Source organism: Procambarus clarkii, chromosome 17 (assembly GCF_040958095.1).
Source record: "Procambarus clarkii isolate CNS0578487 chromosome 17, FALCON_Pclarkii_2.0, whole genome shotgun sequence".
NCBI lineage: Eukaryota > Metazoa > Arthropoda > Malacostraca > Decapoda > Cambaridae > Procambarus > Procambarus clarkii.
The window spans coordinates 44,377,310-44,399,396 of record NC_091166.1 but is presented as its reverse complement, the minus strand read 5'-3'; the positions used below and the strand labels follow the sequence as shown (position 1 = coordinate 44,399,396).

At 44.1% G+C, this 22,087-nt stretch overlaps 1 protein-coding gene across 4 annotated transcripts in view; it reads left to right on the top strand.

Moving 5' to 3' along the window:
* Nucleotides 1-19,486, top strand: part of LOC123772512 (ufm1-specific protease 1) — a 28,910-nt gene extending 9,424 nt beyond the window's left edge. For 3 of the 4 annotated variants that reach the window (XM_045765749.2, XM_069325921.1, XM_069325923.1), the window contains 2 exons: nucleotides 1,455-1,664; nucleotides 8,378-8,543. In XM_045765749.2, coding sequence (XP_045621705.1) covers nucleotides 1,455-1,664; nucleotides 8,378-8,527 — 360 coding nt within the window. In that variant the 3' untranslated portion in view covers nucleotides 8,528-8,543. Of the gene's footprint in view, nucleotides 1-1,454; nucleotides 1,665-8,377; nucleotides 8,544-18,241 lie in introns of those variants that run through there. The other variant, XM_069325924.1, reaches the window with a different exon arrangement.
* The last annotated feature ends 2,601 nt before the right edge of the window (nucleotides 19,487-22,087 follow it).

Here is a 22,087-nt window from a genome sequence, read left to right as displayed (position 1 = left end):
TTTGACTTAAAAAATTTTGACTCACTACCCATCTCTGGGAACGGATTAAATTTGTGTCGATGCCCCACTGCATGTCAAAAGGGCCACCCGAGCCACCCCAGCGGGGAAACCCGAAAGGAGGGAAATCTCCAGAAAGATGAACCCATAGGGCCCAAATGCATCCGGAAGGGAACCCCGGGAGGAGCCGCACCCAAATCAAATACATACAGGGATGGGGATAAAAAAAACTCCCCCTGCAATAGAAGACCCTCCATAGAAGGCATGAGAAACCATTTTGAGTTAAATGGGACCCATATCCATCTCCTCCCAAGCCACAGAAGCTGCCACCGAAGGCCCCAGGGCAGAGCCGTCGTCCGTATCCACTGCTTGGGATAGATAAGCAGTCCAAGGGAATAAAGGGCTGGCTATGAGGAAATCACAGCCAGAAGCCTCGGTGGGACAGTGAGGCTCAACTACCTCCATGCCCAAATCGGAAGTGACAAACCCTGGGGCTAACCAAGCCACATCCAGAACTCTACCCTTCACCGACCCTGAAACCCTAAGATGCTTTGGGTCCGAAAGCAGGGGAGGATCAGAGTTGATTTTGGTGCACTGAGTGCAGCTTGCAGACCCCAGTGTGCCCTGCCAGTCAGTACTCCCAACCATATGCAGGACAGAAAGCCAGAGACAACTGACTCGCCCAGGGTGAGTGCCACCACAAACGAGGATGACCTTTAAAAGGGTGATCCCTGAACACTCCAGGGAAGATAACCCAGGCAGTGCAAGGGCAGCACTAAGGAGCACACAAGAAAGGTAACCCTGAGCACATGCAGCTCATGCTGCACCAGAGAGGAAAGGAACAGCCACAAAGACAAAAGCACCACCTAGCTGAATACAGAACACTGGAGCTAGAATAACAGAGAGGGTGACCATGCCACACAACTGCCATCAGAATTGACAGTGGAGCAGACTGACTGTGGGCTACCTTCCTCCTCTCCCCGAACAAAGGGAAGGTGGGGATAGAATGAGCTTGCTATAGTTTCATGAAGTTTCAATCATTTGTTTACATTGTTGGGGGAGTTCTTGTGGCAGTTCTTGAGGCTGCGGTCTCATCTGAAGCCAGCAGTGGTTTATTTTGTTTCTCTGACTTTCCGGGTGCCTTCCTCAGTGGTGGCAGACATGACTAAATTTATACAAATTTTATCATAAATACCACTGCTTCTTGTCCCTCTGTGAGGGAGACAATAGAACTCCATGACTGATGGGATCTACTTGTATAGCACACACAGTACTGATACAAAGCACACACAGTACTGATACAAGTAGATCCCATCAGTAGCTTCAGGGAGCCACAAGGGGCTCCCTCCAGAAATATATTTTATCATAGAATACTATACTGTATATGCACTCTACTGTATACTGTAATAATAATTACAAAATATATATTTTCTAATGTATTATTCATTTTTTTACAGGTTTGCCATATTTTAGATACTGTTTATGATGTTCCATGCAAAATTATTCATATAAATAGTGGTAAAGAATTGTATGAAAATATAAACAGCTTGGTTGATCACTTCAAGATTAGAGGGTCACCGGTTATGATGGGTGGCAGTACTGACGTGTCGTCTAAGGGAATTATGGGTGTGTGCAAGAGCGCAACTCAAACTTACCTGCTTGTGGTGGTGAGTATTATCAACTGCATTTTAGCTGTATGGTTATTCATAATAAAAACAAAGTAGCACTTTGAATATCATTTTAATCCTTGGTATAATATTTACAATCATAAATCCCCATTGTGCCTTTATGGCAGTTATAGCCAATACAAAAAAAAAAAAAAAAAAGAGGTAAAAAAATTTCTTGAATGGCACCATCGGTTCTCATTTTTAGCTTGATTGCATTTCATTCTATATTAGCTACTGGAAAAATAATCCACATAATTCCAGGTGCCTACCTTGAGGTTACCTTGAGATGATTTCAGGGCTTAGCGTACCCGCGGCCCGGTCGTCTACCAGGCCTCCTCATTGCTGGACGCCTGGTCGACGACCGTGCCGAGGGGATGCTAAGCCCTGAAATTATCTCGAGGTAACCTCAAGGTAGGCACCTGGCCTAGAAAAAAGGTTTGTCATGTAATGTTTGAACAGAATCTTTTGCTTTCAAAGCTGGTCAGGATGAATTTTTAAAAGTGCTTTAGTGCAGCTTCCTGACTTAACCGTTGAACATGACAGTATGCTATGGCAGCTCATGAGGGTACTCATTTTCTTACAAAAAGCAGTTGGACTGTCTATGGATAAGACTCTTCATACAAAGTTCACTGTCTTTATGAGGATATACTTGACATTATTCATTTTTGTTTTGTATGAAATGGCTGTCAACATGTCCTTCCATGGGTTTGGTGAGCTTTTTGGTAATTGGTTTCTTCACTATTTTGGAAGCTGTCCTCGGTGTTCTTTTTCTTCCACGCGGCTCATTCACCTCCAGAGCCTTCTTCGCTTCTACTTTGGTTCTTTCTGTTGTCTTCTTCTTTGTGCTCCCTCTTTGTTCCAGGATGTCTTTTCTGGGGGAGGGGGTGAATGGTGGTTTTTGATAAGTATAAGATAAGTATAGATAATCCCTTAGACTTTGTCTAATAGGGTGATTTGCATGTGTATTGTGTCTTAAGAATAGTGTCTGTTTTATGGGTGTATTTACGTGCCTCACTTGTTGCAGGTACTTTAGTTTGCTACAAGCTGCTTATGATTAGAGTGACCCTTCCCTAAATGCTTCTTAGCATCATCCCTGCTCTGACAGAGTATCTTCTCTGGTGTTTTGGGGACTGTGCCCCTGAGAGGCCAGGCTACTGTGTAGAGTGCCTTGTCTTGGGTAGCACACAAGTCCTTGACTCCTTTGCAAGGCCCTGTGGTTGGGGGCAGTCAGAGTATCAGTATTGTGGGGTGCACTAGGGTTTTGCTTGCTTGTTAATATGGCTGATGTCCAATGCAGCTGCATTTATCTTCAGGTCTGTGTTAGGTGTCAGTTCTCTTGGTGAGCATTCCTATTGCCTGAGGAGGATCCTGCTTGGTGATTGCCTTTAGGCTCTGGTAACTTTCCACTGGTCTTGGATGTGACCTGAAATGGATCGATCCGCCTAGTCCACACTCACAACATGAGTGATTGAAGGATGTCCATTGGTGTTACTACATATCGATAGACACTTTGTCTGCGCTATGCTTCCTTTTCATTCAGTGATACTGTACAGTACTTTCAATCCTGAGGCCTGTAGCATTTGTGTCCATTGGTCCTTTATTTTAGCTGAAAAGCCTCTAGACAGAGGCTTTTCAGGTAGCTCGCATGTGTTGTTTGTGGCAGGGTGCTTGAATGGATACTCTGGAGTTAGCCACCCTTTGGTGTTTAGGGACTCGGAGTTGGAGGGGTTGGTGATTTGCCTTCTTGAGATGATTTCAGGGTTTTTTAGTGTCCCCGCGGCCCGGTCTTGACCAGGCCTCTACCCCCAGGAAGCAGCCCATGACAGCTGACTAACACCCAGGTACCTATTTTACTGCTAGGTAACAGGGGCATAGGGTGAAAGAAACTCTGCCCGTTGTTTCTCGCCGGCGCCTGGGATCGAACCCAGGACCACAGGATCACAAGTCCAGCGTGCTGTCCGCTCGGCCGACCGGCTCCCCTGCCTGCTCAAAGTTTGCTTTCTCCTCCTCCCCCTATTTTGTCAGGTGTGGTTCATCTTACATTTGTTCCTCCCCAGCTGCTTCTGGCCCTGAAACATCTGAATGTTTTCTGGCTGGGCAGGATTTAGCTCTGGGTGTAGCTCGGCTGCCTCCTAGGTTTGTTCCATCCACGTCATAGGTGGAGACTGTTGAACTGTTCCTTCCTGTTAGGGTTTCAGAGTTACCTTTCTGCTTCTCAGGGAAAGGATGGGGGGTTTGCCAAGCTCCACTCCTATACCATGGGTGGATGCCTTCCTATCTGTCCCACCATCAGGCATGGAATATGGTTCTGCTCTGGGGTAGTCATGTGTGACCTCTGGGAGATGACAGAGAGCCTGAGGAGGGTCCCCTGGGTGCCCTTCAACTTTACCTGGTCTCTGATCCCTTCTGCGGAAGGTTTTCTGGGGGGGAAGAGGCTTCCTGAAGCTACTAGCGCTGATAGTGGCCATCAACTAGGTCTCATCAACCACAGCGTTCTATAGGCCTATTAGGAATCAGAGCCAAAATCTGCACCTCCCCCTCCCCCCCCCTCACAGAGGCACAAGGAGTGCTGATATTTATTAACTCAACAAACTGGGAAGCAACCTGAAAGTCAGCGAGACAAAACAGACCCTTGCTGGCTTTTAATGGTGACCGAAAGCTGCCAAAAGAACTACTAGTATGTAAGAAATGATAGAAATCTCTCCAAACTAGTGCAAGCTCGTCAGGTGCGCCTGACAGCTGGGTGGACAGCGCTTCGGATTCATAGTCCTGAGGTTCCGAGTTCGATTCCCGGTGGAGGTGGAGACAAATGGGCAAAAATGTTTCTCTCACCCTGATGCCCCTGTTACCTAGTAGTAAATAGGTACTTGGAAGTTAGACAGCTGCTACGGGCTGCTTCAAAAAGGAAGCAGCCCATAGCTGCTTCCTTTGTGTGATAACAAAAAGAATGTGTAACAAAACAAAAAGGGTGTGTAACAAAAAGGAGGCCTGGTCGAGGACCGGGACACGGGACGCTAAGCCCCGAAACCATCTCAAGATAACCTCAAGATAACCCCACCTTCCCCACTCGTTTGTGGGGAGGAAGGAGGCAACCCACAGTCAGCTGGCTATTTCACCCTCAGATCTATGCTGATGTGTGTGTGTGTGCCTCGTTGCTTCTATGCTACTTGGGCTCTGATGTTTTGCTGTTACAGCTGAGTTGTGATTTTTTACCTTGTTGGCATGTCCTTACACTTTGTAGTGTAATATGAGCTGTATTTTAAGAGTGCTTGGAGCTGCATGTGCACAGGGTTCTCTTCCCTGTCTGATTCCTGGTGCTGCCCTTGCACTGCCAGGGTTCGCTTCCCAGAGGGTTTGGGAGCCTCTTCCTTAGAGGTCCTCCTTGCTTGTCATGGCCCTTGCCTAGTGTGAGGTAAGTGTCTTGGGAACTTCCTGTCTTAACTTGGGTCAGGAGTGACATTGGCTGACCTGGGGTGCACTGCACACTCCAAGAGTGCTGAGGTGGGTCTTCGCAGCTGGGTGAAACAGGCTGTGCTGGCTTACTTCGCTATTTCTATATTCCTATTCTCAAAAATTTATGCGACACCCTTCAATTAAAGGTCTGGCATTGTGTCACAATGCCTGGGTGTCCTGTTTGATCAATTCTTTTGGGGCCTGGAAATCTCCTGTAGGTTAGGTATTCACCTAGTTGTATTCACCTAGTTGTGTTTGCGGGGGTGGAGCTTTGCTCTTTCGGCCCGCCTCTCAACTGTCAATCAACCGATTATTAACTATTTTTTTTTCCACACCACACTCACACCCCAGGAAGCAGCCCATGACAGCTGACTAACTCCCAGGTACCTATTTGCTGCTAGGTAACAGGGGCATTCAGGGTGAAAGAAACTTTGCCCATTTGTTTCTGCCTGGTGCGGGAATCGAACCTGCGCCACAGAATTACGAGTCCTGCGCGCTATCCACCAGGCTACCAGGACCCCCTTGCCTGGGGGTGATTTGTTGATTGATTTTCTTGATTTGTTAGGTGGTCCCATGGATATTTCCCTGTACCTGCTTTCGCTTTGCGCGAGTTTCAGGGTTGCACACCATCCATCCCACGTGGTGACAGTCATTCCTTCTACCTCCACCATGCTGCCTGTTGGGTCTACCTACCTACCTTGTGTGGTTTCTGGGGATCAACAGCCCCGTGGCTCGGTCTCCAACCTGGCCTCCCGGTTGCTCATCTAGTCAACCAGGCTGTTGGCTGCGGCTGCTCACAGCTTGATGTATGTATCACAGCCTGGTTGATCAGGTATTCTTTGGAGGTATTTGTCAAGTTAGCTCTTGAACACTGTGAGAGGCCAGCCAGTTATGCTCCTTACGTGTAGCGGGAAAGTGTTGAAAAGTCTTGGCCCCTTGACGTTGATGCAGTTGTCCCTCGGCGTATCTATTGCCTTTCTGCTTTTCAATGGGGCTATTTTGCACATCCTGCCATGTCTATTGGTTTCAAGTGATTTAATCTCCATATTCAGATTTGGAACCAGTCCCTCTAATATCTTCCACGTATAGATTATTATGTATCTCTTTTGCCTGCACTCTAGAGAATACATATTCAGAACTTTTAATTGCTCCCAATAATTAAGATGACTTATGTAGTGGATTCTAGCGGTAAAGGATATCTGCATGCTTTCTAGGTCAGCAATTTCTCCGACTCTAAATGAGGCTGTTAGTGTGCAACAATATTCCACACTAGAGAGCACTAGTGTCTTGAAAAGTATCATCATTGATATGGCATCCCTTGTTTGGAAGGTCCTTGTTATCCAACCTGTCAGTTTTCTTGCATTTGTGACAGCTACTTTGTCTTCGATAAAGGTAAGGTCTTCCAGCATGATTACTCCTAGATTCTTTACATTGCCTTTTCGTTCTATAGTGTAATTTGATTCCATTTGATATATGGTTTCTGTGTTTACATTTTCGTTATTTTCCATTGCGCAGGAGCTGGAACTTATTTCCATAGCTCAGGAGCTGAAACTTATTTTCATTAAGTGTAGTTTACCCTTCTTCTGAACCCCCCTCCCCCCACTTCTGGTCCTGAAGCATCTGAGAATTTCGGGGTCGTAGCTCGTGATGTGGATCTGGGTGATTTTTATCATCCTGACCCACGTCATAGTGTTGGATGATGTGGGTCGGGATGAAGCCGCCGACAGAACCTGAGCAACACAGTCCTCCGGAAATAACAGGGGACAGAACAGAGATGAGGACTGCAAAACCAGGGCCCAAGCAGAATCTGAAGAGAGCTAGGATGGCCTGCTGACACGCGAGACGAGAGGTAAAAACACACACTGCCTCCCGGAGGATCAATGCAAAAAGCTTAAGCAGAGCAGCCGAAACCGGAACCCCGGCTGAAGACCCTCCCCCCCACTCAACACTGCCACATCCTCTGAAAGACAGTCTGAGGATAGCTCCAGCAGACCAAAGTAGCACAAGACAGACGCCAAATGACCACGAGTTCGATAGTCATCTGCCGCCAAGACAGCTGAGAGAGAGAGAACCTGAGCATGTAACTGCACCAGACCCACATCACGAGAAAGTGCAGGGGTGAAGAGGCACTCATTGAGGAACTCCTAGGAGCCCCCCTAAGAACACCTGCAACACCAACAAAACCTCTCGCCACTCAAGTGTGTGGGTCTGACAAAACCCGTGCCAAACCCGCAAAGAAAAGAAAGGGCAGTCTGCCAGCCAGGAAGACTCCAGACCACCCTCGTTCTACACCCAATACAGTGAATAAGAACTGAACTTAATTAAATGAAGACGGATCCATTATAAAGGCGTAAATCCATTATAAAGGCATAGTGCAGTGCAAATAATTGACACAAGCCAAACAACCACCATTAGTGTTTGAACACGTGTAGTGGTGGCTTAATAATACCTGTACAGTGTATTTGCTTTTGGCTGTTCTGTGTGCATATGTTTAAATATTAGTATTTTATAATATAATTTGTAAAGTTTCAAGTCATATTTAACATTTATTGCATGTTTCTAAGCACTGTACTATTGTTTACATCTTGATTAGGTGCATCATGAATAATAACACAACCATCAGTTGATGCTCAAACTTGGTGAAAACTTGGACAGTCCTCGCTTAATTGAACATGTGTATGTTCCACTGGAAAACTTGTTCTGACCATCTGGGAATTTGTTAGAGCAGGGTTTGCTAGAGTGGGGGCTGCACTGTACTTCATTGGAGTTTGTCGTAGCTTTTCTTGTACATACACACTGGAGTGGCATGAGGTGTCATCTGTGTTGCAGGTTTGTGGTTCTTTAGATCTGGGCTAATGTGGATAACTTGGAATGCCAGGAGCTCCCAGCAGTGCTGTCACCTGTCGGCAGTCGGTCATTACTTGGGGTTTAAAACTATTGTTCTTACCAAGTAAATAATTTACAGAATCTTATTGTTGCTCCATGGCCCGTCTTGCTAGGAATCTGATAGTTGTCTGTATTGCTTCACTTACTTTCTGGATATTTCCTTTGGTGTAGATGATCATTAAAGAATTCCACCTCCCTGTGCCTCTGTGAGGGAGCTGGGTTCTGCCACTGATCCTCCAGTAGGTTATTAAAGACTTCTTTGGCTGATGTGACTTGTAGTGTGAAGCAACCTCAGGGAGATAGGGAGCCACCGAGGCCCAACCAGGAGGAGGCATTTCATTACATTCAACACTGGCCTTCTTTTTCATTGACAGGATCCACACTTTTGGGGTGAAGCTACAAATGCAGCACTACTACAAGCCAGTGAATGGGCTAAATGGCAGCCTCTAAGTGACTTTAATGAATCCTCATTCTATAATGTGTGTCTTCCACAGTGCACTGCCATAGAATTAATAAATAAATAAATGTTTGCTAAATTGTTCTACTCTGTTCATTTTCCATATTTTAATAATTTCATCGTTATATGATTTATGCATTTTCCCATTCAGCAAATTTGACAGGTTTTCTTAAACATATTAATGGAACTAATAATAAATAATACATGTGTAATGCAATACTCTTGTCTTGGTTGGTTTAACATATTTATCTCACTTTTATATTATTCCATTAAGTTAATGTACCAGTGTGGATGTCAGGTGCTCTCTGGGGTATGAGTACACAAGCTATCAGTGTGGATGCCAGGTACCGATTGGCATACCAGTACTTGAGCTACCAGTGTGGTTGCCAGGTACTGTCTAGCATACCAGTACTTGAGCTATCAGTGCAGGTTTCAGGAGTTGTGCACAATGTCACCAGAAGATGTAAACACTGACATCTGATGATATGACTACTGCCACTAGATGTTGCGATTTAAAATAACAGAATTATGAACATCAATATAAATTAATAAACCCTCAACCAGTCTCTCAGAGATGTACCAATCGGCTTAAAACACAATGAATTTACAAAGGAATAGGTTACTGAAATCACCTATAATTTTAATATTGAAATATATTAACTGTTACACATTTATATTATTATCTATTTCACACCATCACAAGATTAAAAATCTCTTAAGCCTGGATAAATACCAAGCCAGGTTACTGCAAACCACATTCCTTGACCATACCGGCCCATACTCCTGGACTCTTAAACCCGGTTCACACAATGAACCCTGCCCAGTCCACATAACACTAACATCCTATCCCTATCTTAGAATTTACTTAGGTCAGTCCCCGGAAAAATCAGTCATCCATACCCATGCTCACCCATACTTACACACCAAAGGAGTTCGACCTACACTGTCTCATGAGCTGGTCCATACTTGGTACTGGGGACCTAATCTTTACACCGAGTACTCCAGCCAATCCTGAGGTCCTGGCTTCCCTTCTCCGAGGTCTTGGCTAGACTTCTCCGAGGTCCTGGCTAGACTGACTCGATGACCACTGATATCTCTGCCATGACATTCTTAAAACCTGGCAACTGCCAAAATGTCAGATCATGTATCACGTGATCAAGTCATGCCTTGCCCCTTGCCGAAAGGTAGCGACAGGATGTGCTCAACCTGTCAAGTCAATTGCCCACCTGGGGTGATCTCGCATCCTCAAAGATCTGACCTTTGTTAATCTCTCTGACCACTGCTATCTCCACACAGCTTGAGCCACAAATCACTGCTCATTGACTTGTACTCATTTGCTTGAAAGACTTAATAAATTCTCTAGCTAAATATATACTTTATAATATACAGGTGCTGCCTGGAATACCAGTACACCAGCTACCAATCTTGATGCCAGGTGCAGTTCAAACAAGCCAGCCTTGTCGGAAAAATCAATACCATTTACTAACATTTAGTATAAAAACTACAGTACTGTAGATACTCGATTATCCAGGATTCGAATATCCAGAAAAAGCCTTTATACGGCCAAACTCGTGACCCGAAAAAGTTATCTCAGTATCCGGCCAAAATATCCATAGGAGCCGGAAAATCGGGTGTTTGACCAGATAAAAAATCTGGGCCGGTTAACTTGCTGCCAATGTTGCACTATCCGGACAGTCAGTCGGACAAGCAGTGAATTGTCCGGATACGAAAGCCAGTCGGCGAGCCGTACCGTATTAATCCCGCATGGCTGTGGCTCAAGGCACATGGTGGAGGAGGGGGTGGGGTAGGTGGGTGGTGTTGGGAGAGAGGAGAGCGTTGGGAGGGATTACCTAGGTACAGGAATTACCATTAATTTTAGAACAATTTATCATAGCCAAAAACAAAAGAAATACTAGTAATTATGTAATAACAAATATATGTTTCCTAAAAACAGTTTGCATAGGCTGAAGTTTCCTTCAAAAATATTGTGAGTTTTTCCTCCTGGCGGCCTACATAACCTGTTATAGCTGCCCCAAGTGGACCCGTCCAGGCCTGGTCAACCCATGTGCTCCTGTCCCTCGAGTTATACCACAATGCCACCCCATTAGTGAAATATTTTTTTAAATAACCTTTTTATTTTCATAGTAACTTTGAACATTTTTGGCCAAGACTATGTCTGGTAGCAGCATCAATCGTTCTGGAGGTGTTAAGAGGAAGAAGGTTGTCCTAACAATTAAAGACAAGTTACGTGTTATACACCTCAACCAGTGAGGTATCACAGGCAAGCCAAGCGCCTTCAACCAGTGAGGCCTCACAGGCAACCCAAGTGCCTGTGATTAATTGAGATTAAAGTATAAAATGTGTTGAGAACAAATAAAAATAAAAAGGGGGGGAACATGGCTGAAAAAGCAGCACAAATACAATTAGGTCGACAAACAGCATTGTTTAAAAATAACAGACATGGGTTGACATTATAGGGGTAAGGTAGGTTACAGGGAGTTAATTAGGTAATGCTCAGTTATTATCTTAAACTGGTTAAGAAAGGTACAATCTTTAACATGATTGGGAAGGTCACTCCACATTCTGGGTCCCTTGATTTGTAGAGCATTTCTAATTTGATTAAGTCGTACTCTTGGAATATCAAAAAGGTGTTTGTTTCTGGTGTGGTGCTCATGGGTTCTGTTACAACCTTCAATGAAGCTTTTAAGGTCAGGATTGGCATTACAGTTCAGCGTTTTATATATATATAATACACATGAGAGGATGTGCAGTGACTTAATATCTAACATATTCAGAGATTTGAGAAGGGGTACCGAGTGATGTCTGGGGCCAGAGTTGGATATTGTCCTAATAGTAGCTTTGTGTTGAGTAATTAGAGGACGTAAATGATTTTGGGTAGTAGAACCCCAAGCACAGATACCATAGTTGAGATAAGGATAGATGAGGGAGTAATAGAGTGTCACCAGGGCAGGGCGAGGTACATAATATCTGATCTTAGAAAGAATGCCAACAGTTTTTGAAACTTTTTTTTTATATATTTAGAATGTGTCCTTGGAAAAACTTTCATAGTAACAACACTACCGTGCAGCATATTGATGAAGTAGAACCTAGGAGTTAGGATCCACATTTCATTGAAAGTTGCACAGTAAGTGGGTGTAGTAAAAAATGCCAACCAACCCCAAGTCAAACGAACGTTTGAATTTAAGGAAACGTAAGTGTAAGTTCAATTACGTAAGTTCAATTTATCCAATTTACCTGAGGGACACTAACCCTAGTGGCCTCGATGAGGACAGGAAGCCGATGGCTTGTCGAAGGTCTCCCCATTTGCCTTGATGATCTTTTCCAGGTAGATTTTAAAAGTTAACAGAGTTTTGGCATTTATGCCTACGGCGGGTATGAGGTTCCATGGGTTTATAACCCTGTGGGTGAAAAAGTGTCTGTTCTCAGTCCTACAGTGTGACTTGTTGAATTTGAAACCGTTGCTCCTTGTTTGTGTTACACCTGACCTTTTGAAGAATTGTTTGAATCAACATCCTCTAACTTGTTAAGTTTCAGTTATTTTAAAAGTTTAAATAAGATTCTCCCCGTTATGTCTGGTTTGCAGAGTTGTTAGTCCTGTGGCCTTCAACCGTTTCTGATACGAGAGATGACTTGGATCTAGAATGACTTGTTGCCAGGTGTTGCATTTTCTCCTGAGCATCTATGTCCTTCTGAAATTGAAGTCTCCATGCTTGGATACAGTAATCCAAATGGGGGCACACCAGAGAATTGTATAGTTGAATCATTACCTTCTTTTCAAAAGTATGCTTGATTATTCCAAGTTTGGTTAGTTTTTACATGTTGTGCAACTTTTAGTAAGTGGTTAGGTCCTTTTTTCCTCAATCTGCTGTAATGTAATGCTATTAATTTGGTAGTTGTGGCGTGGGTTGTTATGCCCTACATGCAAGCTCTTACATTTGTCGATATTAAAAAGCATTTGCCAGTCTTCTGACTATTTGGACTTTTCCCAGAACACTATGCGTATTAGTGGCTTTAGATATTATATGTACTAGTTCTATCTATAAATCCAACATTATGTTTGTAAATCAACTATGTATGTACTTTTCCTGAATAAAAAATTTAATTTAATTTAATTTAATTTGTGGAGTTACTGTAGATCTTTCTGTAAGGGTTCAATATCATTATTTCCCACTTTACAAGTAATCTCTGATACACCCCATCTGGACTACTGTGTCCAAGCAGGGAGACCTCGCCTTCAGGAGGTCACATCTGCTCTGAAGGAAGCAGAAGGCAGAAAGGTAAAAATTATCCCAGAACTAAGTCAACTCTTACCAGAAATAGTTGAGAGCCACAGGACTAACAATACTGCAAACTAGACATGACAGGGGTTACTTGTCAAGACCTTTAAAATACTGTACTGAACAATCTATAGAGGATATTAATCTAGGCTACTTTAAAAGGTCTAATGTAACACATACAAGGATCAACAGCTTCAATCTCCAAAGCCACAAATGTAGGACAAAAAACGGAGTTTTTTTTTTTCACTCATAGGGATAGGAACCCATGGAAACACCTACCCGCCGAAACAGTAAATGCTTTAGTTCAAGATCCAAAAAGGAAAAAATCCTCAGGAGCAATATCGAAGGACCTTTGATAAGCCGCCGACTTTCTGTCCCCAGTCGAGGCTACTAAGAAGATACTGACTCCCGGGGTTATTCCGGACATAAGTGACCTTAAAGTAAACGTGACCCATTTTGAATCTGTATATAAACACCATGGCACCTGAGGCTATTTATTCAAATAGAGTAACTCCCTAATAGTCTTAACATAATAATTATATTTAAGTTAAAGTACATATATACAAAATAGGTTACAAGCTGAATATTCGATTTGTAAATAGTTAGTATATACTATGCTTTAAGCCACTAATAGCTGTGATGCTATAAAGGCGTATCGCAAGTTTTTTGGGTGAAGGGTGGAATTGGTGCGCAGGACGTTGGCTTTTGTTTCATTTTTGCTTAATTTACCGGATAAAGGTGCACTTCAGAGGGGAACCAGACGCTTATCCGGTCACAGATCCTAGACTTGATCTTTACGACAACTACTGTTGCACCACTAGACGTAATCGACGATGGCGGACCCCAACTGCTGTTCAGCAGTGCCACAGCCTAATAGGGTCTGTTGAACCCCACAACTCTCACTGCTCTTGAGGAGGTGCATCTGATTCCCACCCCACCTCGTCACTACCTTGCAGCCAGGACGGTGTTCATCCGCAGAGTGAACACCGATCTCCACCAATTTTCCTGATCTCTGAGAAAGTAGTCACCGACGTCATCGTCAGCATCAACGACCAGAACTCTTCGCTGACTGCTGTCACTCTCAAGTTCATCACTATAACTGACACCCACCTCGCCTTCATGAAGGTTACTTTTACATTGTCTGAGGAAGCTACCTGACAACAGATTCCGGTGCTATAGTATCGCCAGCACACCTCACCAGATCACCAAGAAACACTACTACCAACTTCGTCAATGCTACAAGTGCTACAGCTACGATCACTTCACGAACAAGTGCACCCATCCGGACCAAATGTGCAGCAAGTGCGCTGGGAACCACCATTTCAAGGACTGACGAATATCTTCACTACTTTGAAGAACATACTGCTGTCTGCTGAGTGCTCTGAACGAATCAGAGAAATCAAGAAGATATCTGAAACCAGGCAGGCCTCCGCCACTCGCTGTGCACCAATGACTTTCATGGTTCAAGCCGCCAACTTCTCGGAGCTTCTGGGTGAAGGTGGGGCTACAATGCAGCCTACAAGCCAATGGGGGCCTAGCTCCCAGTCCCCCAACTGTTCATCGACTCAGCCGCCATCGCCACCACCTCCCTCTGGCCAATCATCAAGCCAGCATTCACACCAGTTGTCGGCTCCCTACATCGTTAATATCCCGGCTCCCTACATTGTCAATATCCCGGCTCCCTACATTGTCTTCGCACTTACGCGACTGGCCGAAATAATGACAGGCACGAACTACAAGGAATTCGTTCAAATTCTCAACAAACTCTACTTTGCAAATGGACTTCCAACATTTACTGTTCCAGAGGAACTCCTCACGACTTCAGCGTCAGCCACTACTACTATTTCAGCTTCTGATATTTCAATCTCTCCAGCTGTACTCGCAGATCTCTTATCTGCTGACTCACAACCTTAGCAACCGTCTTCTGGTCAACTGCCTCCTGAAATTACTGCTTCGCCTCCTGCACCTGTCGAATCTGTTCCAGATCCTCCTGCTATGCTTAAGTCTGAAACCTACAGTCATACAATGGCGACTCTGTAGATGTCGTCAACTCTTCTATCTCCACACCTCAAACGCCTGCTCACTCTCTTGCACCTCCTCTACTCTCTCCACACCTCCCAATCTCTGCCAAGCCTGAATATTTTGGAATAACTGATGGGGAAAACCTAGAAATGTCCTATCACGACTACACAAAATCTGAAAAACAGGACACTACAAGAAGCTTCTGCTATGCCCTCTATGTTAATGGCGAGAAGTTTAATGGCAACCACAGCACCAGACAACACCTAGCGCGACAATGTAACTTTATCATCTCCATGAACAAAGAAAAATACCCACATCCCATTGTTGTTCGTGCTAATTCCATGTACTGGTACTCCTTTGTAGACCTAGATAAGACAAGACCTTTCCATACTGAAACCGGAGAACGACGACATGGAATTTCCACAAGATTTCCTAGAGGAACCATACTATAGCTTGAATTGGACGACGATCCTGAAAGAGCCAAACCATCACCGCTGTGCTGTGCACTCATTAGACGTCGCCCGTTGATGCCGACAAAGGAATGGCAATGGATGAAGAAGACAGAAGACTCAAGTTTAGTAGAAAAAAAAAGCCTCAAGATTTACACCTTAAAAAGAAGAAAATAATGACGGAAGAAGAAAAAGAAGAAGAAACAAGAAATGAAGACACCATATCAGAAGACAGAATGTCACCACTTTGAATAAAAAAGCACTGCCATTGCCGCCTTCTCCTGACCCGACTCAACGCTTAGCCAGTTGTAGGGGGAGTTGTTCCAGCATCGATTCAAGACACGCAGCTGGGTTTAGCCCTGACTCTTTTTCTACATCTTCAGCGCTTCCTCTCACCGACTTCTCTTCAGCCGTTCCCACTTCAAGCTTGCCCAATGGGTATCTTATCCTGTACCTTTGTACTTGTGTGCTTGTCTCCCGGCCCCATTCACTTGTCGCGAGCAGTCAAAGCCATGCCCTCGTCAAAAACTTCCCTCAGCCAATTCTATGAACAAGTCAACGCTATTCACGGCTATTCATGTGTGATTAAAAAAATCTTAAAAACTAAGACTTAAAACTAATTGATATCAAAAGCATGATATTGAATTGAAGTATAAAAAAAGAAATGACAATACATACATGTTGAATAGAACAGCAGTTTTTAGTTTAGTTCGTTTATTATGCACCCCATACCCATCTTGTGGACGTTAGTGGAAAGAGTTACAGAGGCACATAATAGGCTCAAGGACTGAACCCCACAATTAATTTAGCTAAGCAAGTTAAAATGTTGATGAGCTAGTTACAAAATTCAATGCACATCTTCACATCAACAATGGGGTCGAGACCGACCACAAGTACAGTTTCTAAATTAAGCAACTGACATGTGAAGAGTTAGTGTCACAACTTTTATTTTTTTATTTGGTCGCCAGGTGGTGTGAGCGTCACTGCCCTCCCAATGTTGTTGCCTGCCTGGCTGCGTGCTGACGTGGCAGTTTTGACATGGGGGGCCTTGCAATTCCTCCTGTTCTGCGGGTGAATTCCGTGGGACTGGAGTTCTCGTGTAAGGCTGGTTATCCAGCCATTGAGTTGGTGATGTAATTACCTAAGTGTAATTACCTAAGTGTAGTTACAGGATGAGAGCTACGCTCGTGGTGTCCCGTCTTCCCAGCACTCTTTGACATATAACGCTTTGAAACTACTGGCCTCCACCACCTTTTCACCCAACTTGTTCCAACTGTCTACCACTCTGTTTGCGAAAGTGAATTTTCTTATATTTCTTCGGCATCTGTGTTTAGCTAGTTTATAGCTATGACCTCTTGTTCTTAAAGTTCCAGGTCTCAGGAAATCTTCCCTATCAATTTTATCAATTTCTGTTACTATTTTGTATGTAGTGATCATATCACCTCTTTTTCTTGTCTTCTGGTTTTGGCATATTTAATGCCTCTAACCTCTCCTCGTAGCTCTTGCCCTTCAGTTCTGGGAGCCACTTAGTAGCATGTCTTTGCACCTTTTCTAGTTTGTTGATGTGCTTCTTAAGATATGGGCACCACACAACCGCTGCATATTCTAGCTTTGGCCTAACAAAAGTCGTGAACAATTTCTTTAGTATATCGCCATCCATGTATTTAAAAGCAATTCTGAAGTTAGAAAGCGTGGCATAGGCTCCTCGTACAATATTCTTTATGTGGTCCTCAGGTGATAGTTTTCTATCTAGAACCACCCCTAGATCTCTTTCTTTATCAGAATTCTTTAAAGATTTCTCACATAATATATAGGTTGTGTGGGGTCTATGTTCTCCAATTCCACATTCCATAACATGGCATTTATGTCGCACCCGACATGTGCGACATGCTTCGTGTCCCGGTGGAGGCTGTCTACGGAGTTGAGCTTGTTACGGCCCACCGGGTGATTATCAAGTTCGTGCGGGAGGAGGAGTATCGGGACTTCCTCCGTCAGTACGAAGGGCGTTCGTTGCAGTTGCCGGATGGCGCCGGCTCTGTTGCGGTCTCGGACCGAAGTGGTGCCCTGACTTATGTCAGTGTACACGGTGCGCCCCTGGAGTTTCCTGAAGACCTTCTCCGGCACTTCTTCGGGAGGTATGGTGCAGTCATCCGTGTGCGGGTGAACACACTTTCCTCGGGGAAGTATGCTGGGAAGGAGACGAACATCCGTACCTTAGGCATGCGCCTGCGGTCGGATATCCCATCTTCTGTCCGGCTGCTGGGTTACTACGTTCGGGTGTATTATGCCCGGCAGCCCCGTACCTGTTTCCGATGTGGCCAGTTAGGGCATCAGGCTGCCGGGTGCTCTGAGGCCCCTGCTGCACCTGTTAACTTGTTCCGGGTAGAGGATTTCCCGCCGCTCCCTCAGGGCATGGATTCCGGAGATGAAGAGGGGCAGGTCCCGTTCACTGCTGATGCGGCCCCCCCCCCCCCCCCGCGTCACCCGACATGCCCCCGGTGGTTGTTGTCCCTCCTCCGGGTGTTCCGGTGGCTCCTGTCGCTGGTCACTTCTCTGTACCAGTTGCTCCCGAGGGTCTTCCGGATGGTCTCTGCGAGTCGTCTTCATCTTCCTCGTCTCCTGCTGCTGCGCCTGGTCCTGCACCCTCGCCAGGTGTTACGGCTGTGCTGGGTGTTGGGGGGGCTGTGGAGCGTCCTGTTGTGTGCGGCCCGGTTTCCCCTGTGGTTGAGGCTGCTGCCGTACTGCGACGGGCGTCGGTTCGCCCGGTTTGTGAGGCCCGTGGTTCTGGGTCCACCTCCGGCTGTGAGGATATGCGGCCAGTGCCCAAGCGTTCCAGGCGTTCTTCTACTGCTTGAGCTGATGTGGAGGGCTTCGACGCAGGTGGAGCTTCGGATGATGATGTGGCGGTTCCGGGTGCTTCGCGCTCTACGTCGCTGGTGGTTGCTGACGTCCATGTGTCTGCTGTTGACGATGGTTGTGTGTATGATTTACCTCCTGTTCTTTCTCCTGCAGAAGGTTCTCCGCAGTGGGAGGTGGTTGCTCCTACAGACGTGGGTGGTGAGGGTTCTGGTGCGAGCCGAGGCCTCAAGCTGGTGCTGAAGAAGGATGCCAAGCGTAGGGGGTCCCTGCAGGTACAACGTCCGGTGGTTGACGCGGAGCCCTGTGAGGCAGCCGAGGAGGCTCCCAGTGCGCTGCCCATTGCCCGGCCTCGTGGGAAGGAGCCTCTCCCTCTCGTCTTGGCCTCCGGCGTGGCGTATGATGATAAGAATCCTTTGCGGTTTGAAATTGTTGACCACGTGCATCCTGTTCCGTGGTGCCCTTCTTCCATCTGGGTTCAGCGGGCTCGGTGTTTTGTTGTGGGTGTGCCGGAGTTGATGTCTGATCCTCGTACGGTTCATAATGAACCTGTTCTGGAGGACGTCATGTTACTTTGGGAGGCATATTGTGTTCGTTTCCCGGCGGCGGAGTGGCCGGATAAGTATGAGAAATTTGAGTAGTCTGTGTGCTTGCTGTGTGCTTGGACCTGTGGTTTGTTTGCAATGTGTTGTACCTCTTGTGCGCCCTTCAGGCCGGTGTTATGTTTGTTCTCATGACCGTTGTTTTGTTGTATTTCTTGTATGTCCGGTATTGTTTCTTTTTCCTGTGTTTCATTATGTTTCTGTTCATTGTTGTGTTTTTGTTGTCGGCCCTTCAGGCCGGTATTTAGTGTCTTAGTATAAATTTGTATTAATTTGTTTTGTGCTGGAGTGTCTTGTTATGTTTCTTGATGTACTTTCTGTTGTGTTTTATTCTCGGTCCTTCAGGCCAGTGCATGTATGTTGTTGTGTTTGTACCTGTTTTGTTTTCAGGTGTGCGTGTTTTGCTTGTTTATTTTTATTGTTTATTTTGGCCTCGCCCTTTGTTTGTTACGGGGCGGATGGCTTGGTGTGTGTGTTTTTATTCCTGTATTGTTTCTGTGCTGTACGTTTGACCTGGTGTTTTCATATTGCTTTACCTGTTGTACGTGTTTGTTCTTTATGTTTCGTTTGGAATGTATTGTGTTTGCCCTGTTATGTTTCCTGTTATGCCTCTTGATGTATGTTTTGTTTTATGAAGGTTTTGTTTTGTGATGTTACTGTGATTGCTAGTTTGCCATTGTCTTATGTTTTATGCCTTGATGTATGCTGTATTTTTCTATGCATTTATCATGTTTGTGTTTTGTTGTGCTATGCTGTCGGCCCTTCTGGCCAGTGGTCTATTGTTTTATTTTGTTCTGTTCTGTATTCTGTATTGTTTTTATTGTATTTAAATTGCATGCTTTGCATGTAAAAATAAAAATGAAAAAAAAACTTTTATTCTTTTCAGATACATACAAGAGTTGTTACATTCTTGACTTGAATGATATATTGATATATTGATATATTTATCCTGCACACCGCCCCCCATCCAGTGGGCAGCAGTGGATCACTTAGTTACTACCTACAGTTAGCAAACTGGAGACATTTGGCTAAAATTTCTGGTAGCAGATCACGCTGAATGAAATATTTACACATATCTCTCAAATGCACTTCACAATATTAACTGGGAATCTGAATTCAATAATACCCAGGATATAAACTCATTAACTAACCTCTTTCTCTTCAAAACTCTAAGCCTCTACAACACTCACTGTCCCCTCCTTACCAAACAAGTAACTGACAAAAGAATAAACAATCCGTGGCTCACAAGTGGCATACTCAAATCAATCAACAAAAAACATGAATATGAAAAGAAATTTAGAATTGGCCTAGTTACAAAGGAAGTAGTTAAAAGATACTCATCAGTGCTTACCAGTATCATAAGAAAAACTAAACTTTCATATTATGAGACTAGATTCAAAGAAGCAAAAGGCAACATGAAAAGCACATGGAATACCATCTCTAATATCCTAGGAGCTAAACAACACTCCCACAACCAGATAACACTCTAAGGATGGCTTCACACCATCAACTGATTTAGAAATGGCAAATGAATTTAATAGCTTCTTTCCATCGGTTGGTGCTAACCTTGCCAGTAAAATCCCACAGACTCAGACACATATCAATACATATCTCTCAGGCAGCTATCCAAACTCTCTTCTCCTTTCACCAGTCAGCCCGACAGATGTTGTGTCCATCATACACTCACTAAAAACCAACGCTGGGAACATCAGTGAAATCCCATCCATTGTATACAAGAGCGCCTCCCATGCCCTTGCGCCACCCATAGCTCTGCTATTCAACAAATCCCTTGAGTGTCATACCTTCCCTGATATCCTTAAAAAAGCAAGAGTAATGCCAGTTCATAAAGAAGGTAATCCGGCAGACATAAACAATTATAGACCAATATCAAACCTACCCATACTATCAAAAATATTTTAACAAATTATCTACAAACAGCTCTACTCCTACCTCGTAAAATTCGACATACTTAGCCCCTGTCAGTTTGGCTTCCGCTCCCAAAAGAGTACCAACGATGCAATTATAAATCTCCTTGATATAATTTACTCAGCCCTTGACAAAAATGAGTTTCCGATTGGACTCTTCATTGACCTGAGAAAGGCCTTTGATACTGTTAATCACAACCACCTCTTACGTAAACTCCATCATTATGGAATCCGAGGCCATTCACTGGACTATATCATATCCTATCTTAGTGATAGACACCAATGTGTAACCATCAATAATATAACTTCTCCCACTCTACCAATAACCATTGGAGTGCCACAGGGCAGTATCTTGGGACCTTTCCTATTTCTTATATACATCAATGATCTGCCTAATATCTCGAACATTCTGAAACTTATATTGTTTGCTGATGATACTACCCTTATCTACTCTAACCCCAACCCACATTCACTAAATAATGAACTAAAAAAAAATCTACTTATGGATGTCAACCAACAAACTACCACTTAACACAGAAAAGACCTACTACATCTTATTTGGAAGCAAATCTACAAATGCAATTCAGCTTCAGATAGACAATGTAAACATTAGCAATATAAATGATGGAAAGTTTCTTGGCCTACTCCTAGACAAGAGACTCAATTTCAGCACCCACATACAACACATAACTAAGAAAGTCTCTAAAACAGTTGATATAGTCTCCAGAATCAGATATTATGTACCTAACTCTGCTCTCATCTCTCTATATTCTGCACTAATGTATCTCTATCTTAATTATGGTATCTGTGCATGGGGTTCAACCACTGCAAACCACCTCAAGTCCATCATCACCCAGCAAAAATCTGCTATCAGAATTATAACAAATTCTGCTTTCAGACAATACTTGGCCCCCTTGTTTAACTCCCTAAACATGCTAAACATAATCTCACTCCACACATTCTCTTGTGTCAACTACATTTACAAAACCCTGTTCTTAAATGCAAATCCTGCTCTGAAACTCTCCCTGGACAGATGTAATAGGACCCATTATCACCACACCAGAAATAAATATCTCTTTGATATCCCCAGAGTCAAACTTAATTTGTGTAAAAACTCTATGCAAATAAAGGGACCCAGTCTATGGAACTCACTCCCTAATGAATTGAAAAGCTGTCCAACTTTTGCATCATTCAAAAACAAAACTAAAAAGTACCTAATTTCATCTTCATAGTTTTTTACCTTGTTGCTTTAAAATTGCACTGTATCTATTGCTACCCAATCTCCCAATGTTTATGTACCCAATCCGTACATCTTTACCATTGCTGTCTTCTTATCTATGCTATCAATCTGCTGTATGGTGCCTATTAATCTTGTTTAAACTACCAATCAAGCTGTTAATGTAATCAATCAGAGCTTTAATATACCAATGTGCTTTACTATACTTACTAATCTCTCTCATCTCATTTTTTCTTGC